The sequence below is a fragment of the Oncorhynchus clarkii genome, chromosome 3, assembly GCF_045791955.1.
Source record: "Oncorhynchus clarkii lewisi isolate Uvic-CL-2024 chromosome 3, UVic_Ocla_1.0, whole genome shotgun sequence".
In the NCBI taxonomy this organism is placed as follows: domain Eukaryota; kingdom Metazoa; phylum Chordata; class Actinopteri; order Salmoniformes; family Salmonidae; genus Oncorhynchus; species Oncorhynchus clarkii.
This window is the reverse complement of record NC_092149.1, coordinates 77,585,077-77,601,174: the sequence shown is the minus strand read 5'-3', so window position 1 is coordinate 77,601,174 and position 16,098 is coordinate 77,585,077. Positions and strand designations below refer to the sequence as shown.

General features: G+C 48.2%; 1 protein-coding gene across 1 annotated transcript in view; it reads left to right on the top strand.

Moving 5' to 3' along the window:
* Positions 1-16,098, top strand: part of LOC139406151 (rho guanine nucleotide exchange factor 7-like) — a 46,661-nt gene that overhangs the window by 220 nt on the left and 30,343 nt on the right. The window contains exons 2-11 of the mRNA XM_071148636.1: positions 2,737-2,938; positions 3,074-3,162; positions 10,764-10,858; positions 11,090-11,185; positions 11,434-11,556; positions 12,344-12,482; positions 12,766-12,825; positions 13,063-13,209; positions 13,900-13,986; positions 15,191-15,269. Of these exons, the coding sequence (XP_071004737.1) occupies positions 2,740-2,938; positions 3,074-3,162; positions 10,764-10,858; positions 11,090-11,185; positions 11,434-11,556; positions 12,344-12,482; positions 12,766-12,825; positions 13,063-13,209; positions 13,900-13,986; positions 15,191-15,269 (1,114 nt within the window). The 5' untranslated portion in view covers positions 2,737-2,739. The remainder of the gene's footprint in view (positions 1-2,736; positions 2,939-3,073; positions 3,163-10,763; positions 10,859-11,089; positions 11,186-11,433; positions 11,557-12,343; positions 12,483-12,765; positions 12,826-13,062; positions 13,210-13,899; positions 13,987-15,190; positions 15,270-16,098) is intronic.

The following is a 16,098-nucleotide window of genomic DNA, read 5'->3' as shown; positions in this document are numbered from 1 at the left end:
TTTGATGCACTGCCGATTTTGCAGGTTTTCCTACTTACAAAGCATGTAGAGGTCTGTAATTTTTATCATAGGTACACTTCAACAGTGAGAGTCAGAATCTAAAACAAAAATCCAGAAAATCACATTGTATGATTTTTAAGTCATTCATTAGCATTTTATTGCATGACATAAGTATTTGATACATCAGAAAAGTGGAACTTAATATTTGATACAGAAACCTTTGTTTGCAATTACTGAGATAATACGTTTCCTGTAGTTCTTGACCAGGTTTGCACACAATGCAGCAGGGATTTTGGCCCACTCCTCCATACAGACCTTCTCCAGATCCTTCAGGTTTCGGGGCTGTCGCTGGGCAATATGGACTTTTAGATTCCTCCAAAGATTTTCTATTGGGTTCAGGTCTGGAGACTGGCTAGGCCACTCCAGGACCTTGAGATGCTTCTTACGGAGCCACTCCTTAGTTGCCCTGGCTGTGTGTTTCGGGTTGTCATGCTGGAAGACCCAGCCACGACCCATCTTCACGGCTCTTACTGAGGGAAGGAGGTTGTTGGCCAAGATCTCGCGATACATGGCCCCATCCATCCTCCCCTCAATACAGTGCAGTCGTCATGTCCCCTTTGCAGAAAAGCATCCCCAAAGAATGATGTTTCCACCTCCATGCTTCACGGTTGGGATGGTGTTCTGGGGTTGTACTCATCCTTCTTCTTCCTCCAAACACGGCGAGTGGAGTTCTATTTTCTAAAGCTCTGTTTGTCTCATCAGACCACATGACCTTCTCCCATTCCTCTGGATCATACAGATGGTCATTGGCAAACTTCAGATGGGCCTGGACATGCGCTGGCTTGAGCAGGGGGACCTTGCGTACGCTGCAGGATTTTAATCCATGACGGCGTAGTGTGTTACTAATGGTTTTCTTTGAGACTGTGGTCCCAGCTCTCTTCAGGTCATTGACCAGGTCCTGCCGTGTAGTTCTGGGCTGATCCCTCACCTTCCTCATGATCATTGATGCCCCACGAGGTGAGATCTTGCATGGAGCCCCAGACCGAGGGTGATTGACCGTCATCTTGAACTTCTTCCATTTTCTAATAATTGCGCCAACAGTTGTTGCCCTCTCACCAAGCTGCTTGCCTATTGTCCTGTAGCCCATCCCAGCCTTGTGCAGGTCTACAATTGTATCCCTGATGTCCTTACACAGCTCTCTGGTCTTGGCCATTGTGGAGAGGTTGGTGTCTGTTTGATTGAGTGTGTGGACAGGTGTCTTTTATACAGGTAACGAGTTCAAACAGGTGCAGTTAATATAGGTAATGAGTGGAGAACAGGAGGGCTTCTTAAAGAAAAACTAGCAGGTCTGTGAGAGCCAGAATTCTTACTGGTTGGTAGGTGATCAAATACTTATGTCATGCAATAAAATGCAAATTAATTACTTAAAAATCATACAATGTGATTTTCTGGATTTTTGTTTTAGATTCCGTCTCTCACAGTTGAAGTGTACCTATGATAAAAATTACAGACCTCTACATGCTTTGTAAGTAGGAAAACCTGCAGAATCGGTAGTGTATCAAATACTTGTTCTCCCCACTGTATGTATGTCAAATGGAGATTTGTGTGGGCTAATCTTCAGGATTCAGGCCCTTCTTCAGGCCTTACTGAAGCTTCAGGTCCTCCCTTTCTTACTCTCTTCCCAATACCATACCTCTCCTCCCTTCTCTACCTCCCCCTCTCGTCTCTGCCTCCTCATCCCTCTGTCCTTTCCTCACCTCCCCCTCCCTACCTCTCATTCCACTCTCTATATCTCCATCTCCATCTGTCCTCTTCTCTGTACCTCTTTACATTCCACCCTCCTCCCCTCTATACCCCTCCTCCCCTCTCTACCTCCTCCTCCCCTCTCTACCTCCTCCTCCCCTTTCCTCCCCTCTCTACCTCCTCCTCCCCTCTCCTCCCCTCTCTACCTCGTCCTCCCCTCTCCTCCCCTCTCTACCTCCTCCCCCCCCTTTCCTCCCCTCTCTACCTCCTCCTCCCCTCTCCTCCCCTCTCTACCTCGTCCTCCCCTCTCCTCACCTCTCTACCTCCTCCTCCCCTCTCTACCCTCTCTCCTCCTCCCCTCTCTACCTCCTCCTCCCCTCCCCTTTCCTCCCCTCTCTACCTCCCCCTCCCCTCTCCTCCCCTCTCTACCCTCTCCCGTCCTCCCCTCTCTACCTCGTCCTCCCCTCTCTACCTCGTCCTCCCCTCTCTACCCTCTCTCCTGCCCCTCTCTCTACCTCCTCCTCCCCTTTCCTCCCCTCTCCCCTCCTCCCCTCTCTACCTCCTCCTCCCCTCTCTACCTCCCCTCTTTACCCTCTCTCCTCCTCCTCTCTCTACCTCCTCCTCCGCTTTCCTCCCCTCTCTCCTCCTCCCCTCTACCTCCTCCTCCCCTCTCTACCTCCTCCTCCTCCCCTCTCTACCCCTCTCCTCCCCTCCCTCCCTACCTCCTCCTCCTCCCCTCTCTACCCCTTTCCCCTCCTCCCCTCTCTACCTCTTCCTCCCCTCTCTACCTCCTCCTCCCCTCTCTACCTCCTCCTCATCCCCTCTCTACCCCTCTCCTCCCCTCCCTACCTCCTCCTCCTCCCCTCTCTACCCCTTTCCCCTCCTCCCCTCTCTACCTCCTCCGCCCCTCTCTACCCCTCTCCCCTCCTCCCCTCTCTACCTCCTCCTCCTCCCCTTTCTACCCCTCTCCTCCCCTCCTTACCTCCCCTATAGGACATGTCTGAGGGCAGCCGGACGCAGCTATTGGTCAAGGCTCGCTTCAACTTTGAGCAGACCAATGAGGACGAGCTGTCCTTCAACAAGAGTGATGTCATCAACGTGACACGCCAGGAGGAGGGTGGCTGGTGGGAGGGGAACCTCAACGGCAAGACCGGCTGGTTCCCTAGCAACTATGTCCGTGAAATTAAAGGCTGTGGTAGGTGTCCTGTCTGTATTCCTGCAACTGGACCTCACATAGTATCAGAAATAAAAGGTCTGATGTGGAGGGATAACTCATTTCTCCCTTTCTCTCTCTCTCTACTCTCTCTCTTTCTCCCCCTCTCCCTCTCAGACAAACAAGTGTCTCCCAAATCTGGGACCCTGAAGAGTCCTCCAAAAGGCTTTGACACTACAGCCATCAGCAAGACCTACTACAACCTGGTATGACCTGGTCATCATGTCTCTCTTTCCTTCTGGCTCGATGGACATTACTCTTAATGCTGTAGCTCCACCTAGTTCTCTGTATGTGTGTGTTTCCCTGACATTTTAATGTCTGTCCATGCTCTGGGTTATGGAGATAAAAGAACACGGAAATACATACCGTAATTCCTGGACTATTAAGCGCACCTGAATATAAGCCGCACCCACTGAATTAAAAAAATATATGTATTTTGTACATAAATAAGCCGCACATGTCTATAAGCCGCAGGTGCCTACCGGTACATTGAAACAAATTAACTTTATACAGCCTTTAAACGAAACACGGCTTGTAACAAAAATAAAAAATAGGCTTTTAAACGAAACACGGCTTGTAACAAAAATAAATAGGCTTTTAAACGAAACATGGCTTGTAACAAAAATAAATAGGCTTTTAAACGAAACACGGCTTGTTACAAAAATAAATAGGCTTTAACGTAACACGGCTTGTAACAAAAATTTTAAAAATAGCAGTAAACAGTAGCCTACCAAGAAAGTCATTGGTCACTATCTTCCTCCTCCTGTGCACTGAAACCACTGAAGGAGATCGGAGTTGAATAGCCTCAGAATTGCTTCATCCGATGTTGGATCGTTTTCATTGTCGCTCTCTCGTCACTTTCATCCGGAGGCAAATTCCCCGCTGAGCTCATGCTGCCCCTTCAACACGCAGCAGTCCAGCCTTTCCAAACCTGTTGATGATAGTGGATTTTTTGACAATGCTCCACGCTGTCAGGACCCACTGGCAGACTTGACCATAAGTTGCTCTTCGCATGCGGCCCGTTTTAGTGAAGGATTTCTCCCCACTTGTCATCCAAGCCTCCCACTGAACACGGAGCGCCACCTTAAATGCACGATTTACACTGATGTCCAGTGGCTGCAAATACTTTGTTGTGCCCCCAGGAATCCCAGCTGGAATTGAGTTTGTCCTCTTGATGGCTTCTTTCACAGAATCTGTTATGTGGGCCCTCATGCTGTCCAACACGAGCAATGCCTTGTTCTTGTGAAAGAATCCTCCCGGTCGCTTGCCGTAACACTCCGTATGCCATTCATGCATTAGGCCTTCCGTCATCCATCCTTTCTTGTTGACTTTCACAACAATTCCTCTCGGAAATGTTTCTTTTGGCATCGTCATGCGTTTAAAAATCAACATCGGTGGAATCTTTTCTCCCGATGCCGTGCAGCTCAGAACACAGGTGAAGTGCGTTTTTTCAGGCCCAGTGGTTTTCAGCGTGACGGATGATTCGCCTTTCCTGTTGACAGTCCCAGTGAGAGTCAAACGTCAGAGGAACCTCATCCATATTTATTATGTCGTGCGGGCCGATTGAATGCTCCGCTATCTTTGCATCAGTGAATTTGCGGAAGTTTGAAACTTTTTCCTCGTAGTCGGGAGGAAGCTGCTGACACAGACTCGTCCGTACCCTGATGGACAGGCCTTTACGTCTCATAAATCTTAGACACCACGATGGTCCACCTCTAAAATCCTCAAACTTCATTGCGTTGGCGATTGTTTTGGCTTTCAGTCGGATCTGCACAGTTGAAACACCTCTGCCGTCTGCTCTCTGTGTGTTGACCCAGTCTTCAAGCTCATTATCTAGTTCGGGCCATCTGCTTTTCTTCCCTCTGAAAGCTTTTGTTGTATTTTTGCACTGAGTCAGTTCCTCACGCTGCTGTTTCCAACGTCTTATCATCGACTCATTAACGCCAAGCTCCCGTGCAGCAGCTCTATTTCCTTTTCCAACAGCCAGATCGATCGCCTTCAACTTGAAAGCTGCATCAGATGCATTTCTCCGTGTCTTTGCCATGATGAGGGTGACAAAATGACTACCGTAATCAGAATGATGGGAAGTTTGAGCGCGCTCGATTTACGTCACATTATGTGACGGTGCTCAGTTTTTTGGCGGCATGAATCTTGTGAAAGCGGGAAAAATCCATAAATTAGCCGCGTCATTGTATAAACCGCGAGGTTCAAAGCGTGGGAAAAAAGTAGCGGCTTATAGTCCGGAAATTACGGTAGTATACTAGAGAGAGAGGGAGTCTATACACTACACCTCTCTATTTCTCCTCTGTACACTACACCTCTCTATTCATCCTCTGTTCACTACACCTCTCTATTTATCCTCTGTACACTACACCTCTCTATTCATCCTCTGTTCACTACACCTCTCTATTTATCCTCTGTACACTACACCTCTCTATTTATCCTCTGTACACTACACCTCTCTATTTATCCTCTGTACACTACACCTCTCTATTTATCCTCTGTACACTCCACCTCTCTATTTATCCTCTGTACACTACACCTCTCTATTTATCCTCTGTACACTACACCTTTCTATTTATCCTCTGTACACTACACCTTTCTATTTCTCCTCTATACACTACACCTCTCTATTTATCCTCTGTACACTACACCTCTCTATTTATCCTCTGTACACTACACCTCTCTATTTATCCTCTGTACACTCCACCTTTCTATTTATCCTCTGTACACTACACCTTTCTATTTCTCCTCTATACACTACACCTCTCTATTTATCCTCTGTACACTACACCTCTCTATTTATCCTCTGTACACTACACCTTTCTATTTCTCCTCTATACACTACATCTCTCTATTTATCCTCTGTACACTACACCTTTCTATTTCTCCTCTGTACACTACACCTCTCTATTTATCCTCTGTACACTACACCTTTCCATTTCTCCTCTATACACTACGCCTCTCTATTTATCCTCTGTACACTACACCTCTCTATTTATCCTCTGTACACTACACCTCTCTATTTATCCTCTGTACACTACACCTCTCTATTTCTCTGTACACTACACCTCTCTTTTTCTCCTCTCTACACTACACCTCTCTATTTATCCTCTGTAAACTACACCTCTCTATTTATCCTCTGTACACTACACCTCTCTATTTATCTTCTGTACACTACACCTCTCTTTTTCTCTGTACACTACACCTCTCTATTTATCCTCTGTACACTACACCTCTCTTTTTCTCCTCTATACACTACACCTCTCTATTTATCCTCTGTACACTACGCCTCTCTATTTATCCTCTGTACACTACACCTCTCTATTTATCTGTACACTACACCTCTCTATTTATCCTCTGTACACTACACCTCTCTATTTATCCTCTGTACACTACACCTCTCTATTTATCCTCTGTACACTACAACTCTCTATTTCTCTGTACACTACACCTCTCTATTTATCCTCTGTACACTACACCTCTCTTTTTCTCCTCTCTACACTACACCTCTCTATTTATCCTCTGTACACTACACCTTTCTATTTCTCTGTACACTACACCTCTCTATTTATCCTCTGTACACTACACCTCTCTTTTCTCCTCTCTACACTACACCTCTCTCTTTATCCTCTGTACACTACACCTCTCTATTTATCCTCTCTACACTACACCTCTCTATTTCTCTGTACACTACACCTCTCTATTTATCCTCTCTACACTACACTTCTCTATTTATCCTCTCTACACTACACCTCTCTATTTCTCTGTACACTACACCTCTCTATTTATCCTCTGTACACTACACCTCTCTTTTTAGTCCTGGAGTAACTCCCTGACCTGTCTAGTCCTGGAGTAACTCCCTGACCTGTCTAGTCCAGGACTAACTCCCTGACCTGTCTAGTCCAGGAGTAACTCCCTGACCTGTCTAGTGCAGGAGTAATTCCCTGACCTGTCTAGTCCAGGAGTAACTCCCTGGCCTGTCTAGTCCAGGAGTAACTCCCTGACCTGTCTAGTCCTGGAGTAACTCCCTGACCTGTCTAGTCCAGTGTAACTCCCTGACCTGTCTAGTCCAGGAGTAACTCCATGACCTGTCTAGTCCTGGAGTAACTCCCTGACCTGTCTAGTCCTGGAGTAACTCCCTGACCTGTCTAGTCCAGGAGTAACTCCCTGACCTGTCTAGTCCAGGAGTAACTCCCTGACCTGTCTAGTCCAGGAGTAACTCCCTGACCTGTCTAGTCCTGGAGTAACTCCCTGACCTGTTTAGTCCAGTAGTAACTCTCTGACCTGTCTACTCCTGGAGTAACTCACTGACCTGTCTAGTCTTCAAGTAACTCCCTGACCTTTCTACTCTTGGAGTACCTCTCTGACCTGTCTAGTCCAGGAGTAACTCCCTGACCTGTCTAGTCCAGGAGTAACTCCGTGACCTGTCTAGTCCAGGAGTAACTCCATGACCTGTCTAGTCCAAGAGTAACTCCCTAACCTGTCTAGTCCAGTAGTAACTCCCTGACCTGTCTAGTCCAGTAGTAACTCTCTGACCTTAGTCCTGGAGTAACTCCCTGACCTGTCTAGTCCAGTAGTAACTCCCTGACGTGTCTAGTCCAGGAGTAACTCCCTGACCTGTCTAGTCCTGGAGTAACTCCCTGACCTGTCTAGTCCTGGAGTAACTCCCTGACCTGTCTAGTCCTGGAGTAACTCCCTGACCTGTCTAGTCCAGGAGTAACTCCCTGACCTGTCTAGTCCAGTAGTAACTCCCTGACCTGTCTAGTCCAGGAGTAACTCCCTGACCTGTCTAGTCCAGGAGTAACTCCCTGACCTGTCTAGTCCAGTAGTAACTCCCTGACCTTAGTCCAGTAGTAACTCCCTGACCTGTCTAGTCCAGTAGTAACTCTCTGACCTTAGTCCTGGAGTAACTTCCTGACCTGTCTAGTCCAGGAGTAACTCCCTGACCTGTCTAGTCCTGGAGTAACTCCCTGACCTGTCTAGTCCTGGAGTAACTCCCTGACCTGTCTAATCCTGGAGTAACTCCCTGACCTGTCTAGTCCAGGACTAACTCCCTGACCTGTCTAGTCCAGGAGTAACTCCCTGACCTGTCTAGTGCAGGAGTAATTCCCTGACCTGTCTAGTCCAGGAGTAACTACCTGGCCTGTCTTGTCCAGGAGTAACTCCCTGACCTGTCTAGTCCTGGAGTAACTCCCTGACCTGTCTAGTCCAGTGTAACTCCCTGACCTGTCTAGTCCAGGAGTAACTCCATGACCTGTCTAGTCCTGGAGTAACTCCCTGACCTGTCTAGTCCTGGAGTAACTCCCTGACCTGTCTAGTCCAGGAGTAACTCCCTGACCTGTCTAAACCAGGAGTAACTCCCTGACCTGTCTAGTCCAGGAGTAACTCCCTGACCTGTCTAGTCCAGTAGTAACTCCCTGACCTGTCTAGTCCTGGAGTAACTCCCTGACCTGTCTAGTCCTGGAGTAACTCCCTGATCTGTCTAGTCCTGGAGTAACTCCCTGACCCGTCAAGTCCAGGAGTAACTCCCTGACCTGTCTAGTCCAGTAGTAACTCCCTGACCTGTCTAGTCCAGTAGTAACTCTCTGACCTTAGTCCTGGAGTAACTCCCTGACCTGTCTAGTCCAGTAGTAACTCCCTGACCTGTCTAGTCCAGGAGTAACTCCCTGACCTGTCTAGTCCTGGAGTAACTCCCTGACCTGTCTAGTCCTGGAGTAACTCCCTGACCTGTCTAGTCCAGGAGTAACTCCCTGACCTGTCTAGTCCAGTAGTAACTTCCTGACCTGTCTAGTCCAGGAGTAACTCCCTGACCTGTCTAGTCCAGGAGTAACTCCCTGACCTGTCTAGTCCAGTAGTAACTCCCTGACCTTAGTCCAGTAGTAACTCCCTGACCTGTCTAGTCCAGTAGTAACTCTCTGACCTTAGTCCTGGAGTAACTCCCTGACCTGTCTAGTCCAGGAGTAACTCCCTGACCTGTCTAGTCCTGGAGTAACTCCCTGACTTGTCTAGTCCTGGAGTAACTCCCTGACCTGTCTAGTCCTGGAGTAACTCCCTGACCTGTCTAGTCCAGGACTAACTCCCTGACCTGTCTAGTCCAGGAGTAACTCCCTGACCTGTCTAGTGCAGGAGTAATTCCCTGACCTGTCTAGTCCTGGAGTAACTCCCTGACCTGTCTAGTCCAGTGTAACTCCCTGACCTGTCTAGTCCAGGAGTAACTCCATGACCTGTCTAGTCCTGGAGTAACTCCCTGACCTGTCTAGTCCAGGAGTAACTCCCTGACCTGTCTAGTCCAGGAGTAACTCCCTGACCTGTCTAGTCCAGGAGTAACTCCCTGACCTGTCTAGTCCAGGAGTAACTCCCTGACCTGTTTAGTCCAGTAGCAACTCTCTGACCTGTCTACTCCTGGAGTAACTCACTGACCTGTCTAGTCTTCAAGTAACTCCCTGACCTTTCTACTCTTGGACTAACTCTCTGACCTGTCTAGTCCAGGAGTAACTCCCTGACCTGTCTAGTCCAGGAGTAACTCCGTGACCTGTCTAGTCCAGGAGTAACTCCCTGACCTGTCTAGTCCAGGAGTAACTCCCTGACCTGTCTAGTCCAGTAGTAACTCCCGGACCTGTCTAGTCTAGTAGTAACTCTCTGACCTTAGTCCTGGAGTAACTCCCTGACCTGTCTAGTCCAGTAGTAACTCCCTGACGTGTCTAGTCCAGGAGTAACTCCCTGACCTGTCTAGTCCTGGAGTAACTCCCTGACCTGTCTAGTCCTGGAGTAACTCCCTGACCTGTCTAGTCCTGGAGTAACTCCCTGACCTGTCTAGTCCAGGAGTAACTCCCTGACCTGTCTAGTCCAGTAGTAACTCCCTGACCTGTCTAGTCCAGGAGTAACTCCCTGACCTGTCTAGTCCAGGAGTAACTCCCTGACCTGTCTAGTCCAGGAGTAACTCCCTGACCTGTCTAGTCCAGTAGTAACTCCCTGACCTTAGTCCAGTAGTAACTCCCTGACCTGTCTAGTCCAGTAGTAACTCTCTGACCTTAGTCCTGGAGTAACTTCCTGACCTGTCTAGTCCAGGAGTAACTCCCTGACCTGTCTCCTCCTGGAGTAACTCCCTGACCTGTCTAGTCCAGGACTAACTCCCTGACCTGTCTAGTCCAGGAGTAACTCCCTGACCTGTCTAGTGCAGGAGTAATTCCCTGACCTGTCTAGTCCAGGAGTAACTCCCTGGCCTGTCTAGTCCAGGAGTAACTCTCTGACCTGTCTAGTCCTGGAGTAACTCCCTGACCTGTCTAGTCCAGTGTAACTCCCTGACCTTTCTAGTCCAGGAGTAACTCCACGACCTGTCTAGTCCTGGAGTAACTCCCTGACCTGTCTAGTCCTGGAGTAACTCCCTGACCTGTCTAGTCCAGGAGTAACTCCCTGACCTGTCTAGTCCAGGAGTAACTCCCTGACCTGTCTAGTCCAGGAGTAACTCCCTGACCTGTCTAGTCCTGGAGTAACTCCCTGACCTGTTTAGTCCAGTAGTAACTCTCTGACCTGTCTACTCCAGGAGTAACTCCCTGACCTGTCTAGTCCAGGAGTAACTCTCTGACCTGTCTAGTCCTGGAGTATCTCCCTTTCAGAGAGACTGTTTAGAGGCCCTGGGCCAGTGGGAGGACAAGGGTGAGGGGTTAGGAGTCAGAGGGAGTGAAAGTGTTCAGAGTTACAAAGACACACTTCTCTCTCTTTCTCTCTTTCTCTCTTTTTCTCTGTCTGTCTGTCTGTCTGTCTGTCTGTCTTTCTCTCTCTCTCTCTCTCTTTCTCCCCCCAGGTGCTGCAAAACATTCTAGAAACAGAGACAGAATATTCCAAGGACCTCCAGAGCCTTCTGACTAACTACCTGCGATCTCTCCAGAGCACAGAGAAGTAAGGTCCACTAGTAGTGCTGTATTTAACCAACCTTACTCTGTCTGTCTGTCTGTCTGTCTGTCTGTCTGTCTGTCTGTCTGTGTGTGTGTGTGTGTGTGTATGTGATGACATATGGCCGCTGGTTGGATTGGATCTACTGGCCTCATTCCAAAACTCCTGCTCTCTCCCCCTCTCCTTTCACCCTCTCATCCTCCTCTCCCCCTCCCCTCCCCTCTCCTCTCTCTCCAGACTGAGCAGTACAGATGTGTATCTGATCCTGGGGAACCTGGAGGAGATCAGCACCTTCCAGCAGATGCTCGTCCAATCACTGGAGGAGTGCACCAAGTAAGTCCTACCTTTCCACCAATCAGCATCACAGGGATCAGAGAAAGAACCTGTCACTGCTGGTCTAATCCAATCAGATCTGTCCTGCTGCTACTTGGGACATGTCAAGGCAGTTTCCCTTTGAGGTAAATAAAGGATATAGGGATATCTAGTGGTTGGTTGTGGTACTACAGTGGTCCTTAATTCAGTCAGCTTGTCATCGGTGTGCTACAGAGACACACATCTTGTGTGTGTTTTCCCATGTGTAGACTTCCAGAGAGCCAGCAGAAGGTAGGGAGCTTCTTCCTGAATCTCATGCCCCAGATGAAGGCTCTCTATGTGGGTTACTGCTCCAACCACCCCTCGGCAGTCAACGTGCTCACCCAGCACAGGTAACTTAGACCCCATGCAGCATGAACCTGATGTCATAGCATCCCTACTATACAACAAGGATGTATTGTTACACAAGCAACTAGTGTATAATTAGGTCTATAATTAGGTAACTATAACTAGGTCAATAACTAGGTCTATAATTAGACCTGTCAATTCAATTATTCCCCCTCTCCCTACCCTCTCTCTCTCCTTTCCCTACCCTCTCTCTCTCTCTCTCCTGCCCCCCCCCTCTCTCTCTCTCTCTCTCCTGCCCTCCCTCTCTCTCTCCTGCCCTCCCCCTCTTTCTCCTGCCCCCTCTCTCTCTCCTGCCCTCCCTCTCTCACTCCTGCCCCCTCTCTCTCTCCTGCCCCCTCTCTCTCTCCTCTCCCCCCTCTCTCTCTCCTGCCCCCCTCTCTCTCCTCTCCCCCTCTCTCTCTCCTCTCCCCTCTCTTTCTCCTGCCCCCCTCCCCCTCTCTCTCTATCTCTCCTCTCCCCACTCTCTCTCTCCTCTCCCCCCTCTCTCTCTACTCTCCCCCCTCTCTCTCTCCTGCCCCCCTCTCTCCCTCCTCTCTCTCTCCTCTCCCCCTCTCTCCTGCCCCCCTCTCTCCCTCCTTTCTCTCTCCTCTCCCTCCTCTCTCTCTCCTCTCCCCCGCTCTCTCTCCTCTCCCCCTCTCTCTCTCCTGCCCCCTCTCTCTCTCCTCTCCCCACTCTCTCCCTCCTCTCCCCCTCTCTCCCTCCTCTCCCTCCCCTCTCTCTCCTCTCCCCCCCTCTCTCCCTCATCTCCCTCCTCTCTCCCTCTCTATCCAGTGAGGAGCTGGGGGAGTTTATGGAGGGGAAAGGAGCCAGTAATCCAGGTATCCTGACTCTGACCACAGGTCTCAGTAAACCCTTCATGAGGCTGGACACATACCCCACACTAACGAAGGAACTGGAGAGACACATGGAGGTGTGTATGTGTAATAGAATGACCTCAATCACGGATGATGTGTGTGTGTGTGTGTGTGACACGTGTGTGTGTGTGTGTGTGTGACACGTGTAGGTGTGTGTGTGTGTGTGTGTGTGTGTGTGTGTGTGTGTGTGACACGTGTAGGTGTGTGTTCGTAATAGAATGACCTCAATCACTGATGATGTGTGTGTGTGTGTGTGTGTGTGTGTGTGTGTGTGTGTGTGTGTGTGTGTGTGTGTGTGTGTGTGTGTGTGTGTGTGTGTGTGTGTGTGTGTAACTGTAGGAGAGTCACCCCGACCGGCCAGACATCCAGAAGTGTATGACAACATTCAACAGCCTCTCGGTGAGTCACACCCACTCCAACATGGCCTCTTGTTTCCATGTTTACCCCATTAGCAGTGACGTGCGAGTCATGAGTCAACATATTATACTGTAATGATATCAGTGTGTATCACTTGTACACACACAGTCATTATGTATCTATGGATGCACATTGTTACATTGTTTCTGTGGTCATGGTGCTGATGCTGTTCCCATGGCAACCCATGGTGTGGTGCTGATGGTGTTTCTGTGGCGACAGGCCCAGTGCCAGGAGGTGAGGAAGAGGAAGGAGCTGGAGCTGCAGATAGTGACTGAGTCCATCAGGCTGTGGGAGGGAGAGGACATCAGAACACTGGGCTCTGTTCTCTACATGAGTCAGGCTCTGGTTAACAGCCCAGGAGCAGAGGTCAGAGGAAAACCTAACAACAACCTCACAGTAACATTAGAATAATAACTGATGATTTTCTGATGAGGAAAACACTATTAACAGTGGCTTCTCTCTCTTACCTCTCTCTCTCTCTCTTCTCTTACCTCTCTCTCTCTCTCTCTCTCTCTCTCTCTCTTCTCTTACCTCTCTCTCTCTCTTACCTCTCTCTCTCTTACCTCTCTCTCTCTCTCTCTCTCTTACCTCTCTCTCTCTCTTCTCTTACCCCTCTCTCTCTCACTCTTCTCTTACCTCTCTCGCTCTTCTCTTATCTCTCTCTCTCTCCCTCTCTCTCTCTCTTCTCTTACCTCTCTCACTTATCTTACCTCTCTCTCCTCTTACCTCTCTCTCTCATCTCTTACCTCTCTCTCTCTTCTTTTACCTCTCTCTCCCTGTCCCTCTCTCTCTGTTTCTCCCTTTCTCTCTCTCTCTCCCTCTCTCTCTCTCTCCCTCTCCCTCTCTCCCTCTCTCTCTCTCTCTCTCTCTCTCTCTCTGTCTCTGTCTCTGTCTCTGTCTCTCTTCTCTTACCTCTCGCTCTTCTCTTACCTCTCTCTCTCTCCTCTTACCTCTCTCTCTCTCTCACTCTTCTCTTACCTTTATCTCCTCTTACCTCTCTCTCTCATGTCTTATCTCTCTCTCTCTCTCTCTGTCTCTCTCTTTCTCTCTCTCTAGGAGAAGTGGGAGCGTTACCTCATGCTCTTCCCTCATGTCCTCCTCATGCTGTCAGCCACTCCAAGGATGAGTGGCTTTATATTCCAGGTATGACCCCTGACCGCTAACCCCCTAGTCTACTACCAGGGTCATGTTCATTTGGCACCAAATGGAAGAAATTGGACTGAAACACGGAAGGGACTACATGAACTTGTCCAATAAGAAACACACATTTTTGCTACAGCGTTCCTTAGTGACTAAGACCCAGTGTTGATGGACCACCATGTTTAGTCAGATGGTGTTGATGGACCACCATGTTTAGTGTGGAGTCAGATGGTGTTGATGGACCACCATGTTTAGTGTGGAGTCAGATGGTGTTGATGGACCACCATGTTGAGTCAGATGGTGTTGATGGACCACCATGTTTAGTGTGGAGTCAGATGGTGTTGATGGACCACCATGTTTAGTCAGATGGTGTTGATGGACCACCATGTTTAGTGTGGAGTCAGATGGTGTTGATGGACCACCATGTTGAGTCAGATGGTGTTGATGGACCACCATGTTTAGTCAGATGGTGTTGATGGACCACCATGTTTAGTCAGATGGTGTTGATGGACCAACATGTTTAGTGTGGAGTCAGATGGTGTTGATGGACCACCATGTTGAGTGTGGAGTCAGATGGTGTTGATGGACCACCATGTTTAGTCAGATGGTGTTGATGGACCACCATGTTGAGTCAGATGGTGTTGATGGACCACCATGTTTAGTCAGATGGTGTTGATGGACCACCATGTTTAGTCAGATGGTGTTGATGGACCACCATGTTGAGTGTGGAGTCAGATGGTGTTGATGGACCACCATGTTTAGTCAGATGGTGTTGATGGACCACCATGTTTAGTCAGATGGTGTTGATGGACCACCATGTTTAGTCAGATGGTGTTGATGGACCACCATGTTTAGTCAGATGGTGTTGATGGACCACCATGTTTAGTCAGATGGTGTTGATGGACCACCATGTTGAGTGTGGAGTCAGATGGTGTTGATGGAACACCATGTTGAGTGTGGAGTCAGATAGTGTTGATGGACCACCATGTTTAGTCAGATGGTGTTGATGGACCACCATGTTGAGTGTGGAGTCAGATGGTGTTGATGGACCACCATGTTTAGTCAGATGGTGTTGATGGACCACCATGTTGAGTGTGGAGTCAGATGGTGTTGATGGACCACCATGTTTAGTGTGGAGTCAGATGGTGTTGATGGACCACCATGTTGAGTGTGGAGTCAGATGGTGATGATGGCTTCTTGTCTACAGGGGAAGATGCCACTGTCTGGTATGACTGTGACCCCGCTAGAGGACAGTGAGACCCACAAAAACTCCTTTCAGCTTTCTGGTAAGACGACTGTGGTGTTTTGTGTATAATGTGTGTTTTGTGTATAATGTGTATGTGTGATGTGTGTATAATGTGTGTTTTGTGTATAATGTCTGTGTGTGTGATGTGTGTATGTGTGTTTTGTGTATAATGTGTGTGTATAATGTGTGTATGTGTGTTTTGTGTATAATGTGTGTGTATAATGTGTGTTTTGTGTATAATGTGTGTTTTGTGTATAATGTCTGTGTGTGTGATGTGTGTATGTGTGTTTTGTGTATAATGTGTGTGTATAATGTGTGTTTTGTGTATAATGTGTGTTTGTGATGTGTGTATAATGTGTGTTTTGTGTATAATGTGTGTGTGTGTGTGTGTGATGTGTGTATAATGTGTGTTTTGTGTATAATGTGTGTGTGTGATGTGTGTATAATGTGTGTTTTGTGTATAATGTGTGTGTGTGATGTGTGTATAATGTGTGTGTGTGTGTGTGTGATGTGTGTGTTATTTTTATTTCACCTTTATTTAACCAGGTAGGCCAGTTGAGAACAAGTTCTCATTTACAACTGCGACCTGGCCAAGATAAAGCAAAGCAGTTCGACACAAACAACAACACAGAGTTACACATGGAATAAACAAACATACAATCAATAATACAGTAGAAAAATCTATATACAGCATGTACAAATGAGGTAGGATAAGAGAGGTAAGGCAATAAATAGGCCGTTGGGGCAAAGTCATTACAATATCGCAATTAAACACTGGAGTGATAGGATATGCAAGTTGAAATACTGGTGTGCAAAAGAGCAGAAAAAACTAAATCAAATATGGGGATGAGGTAGTTGGATGGGCTATT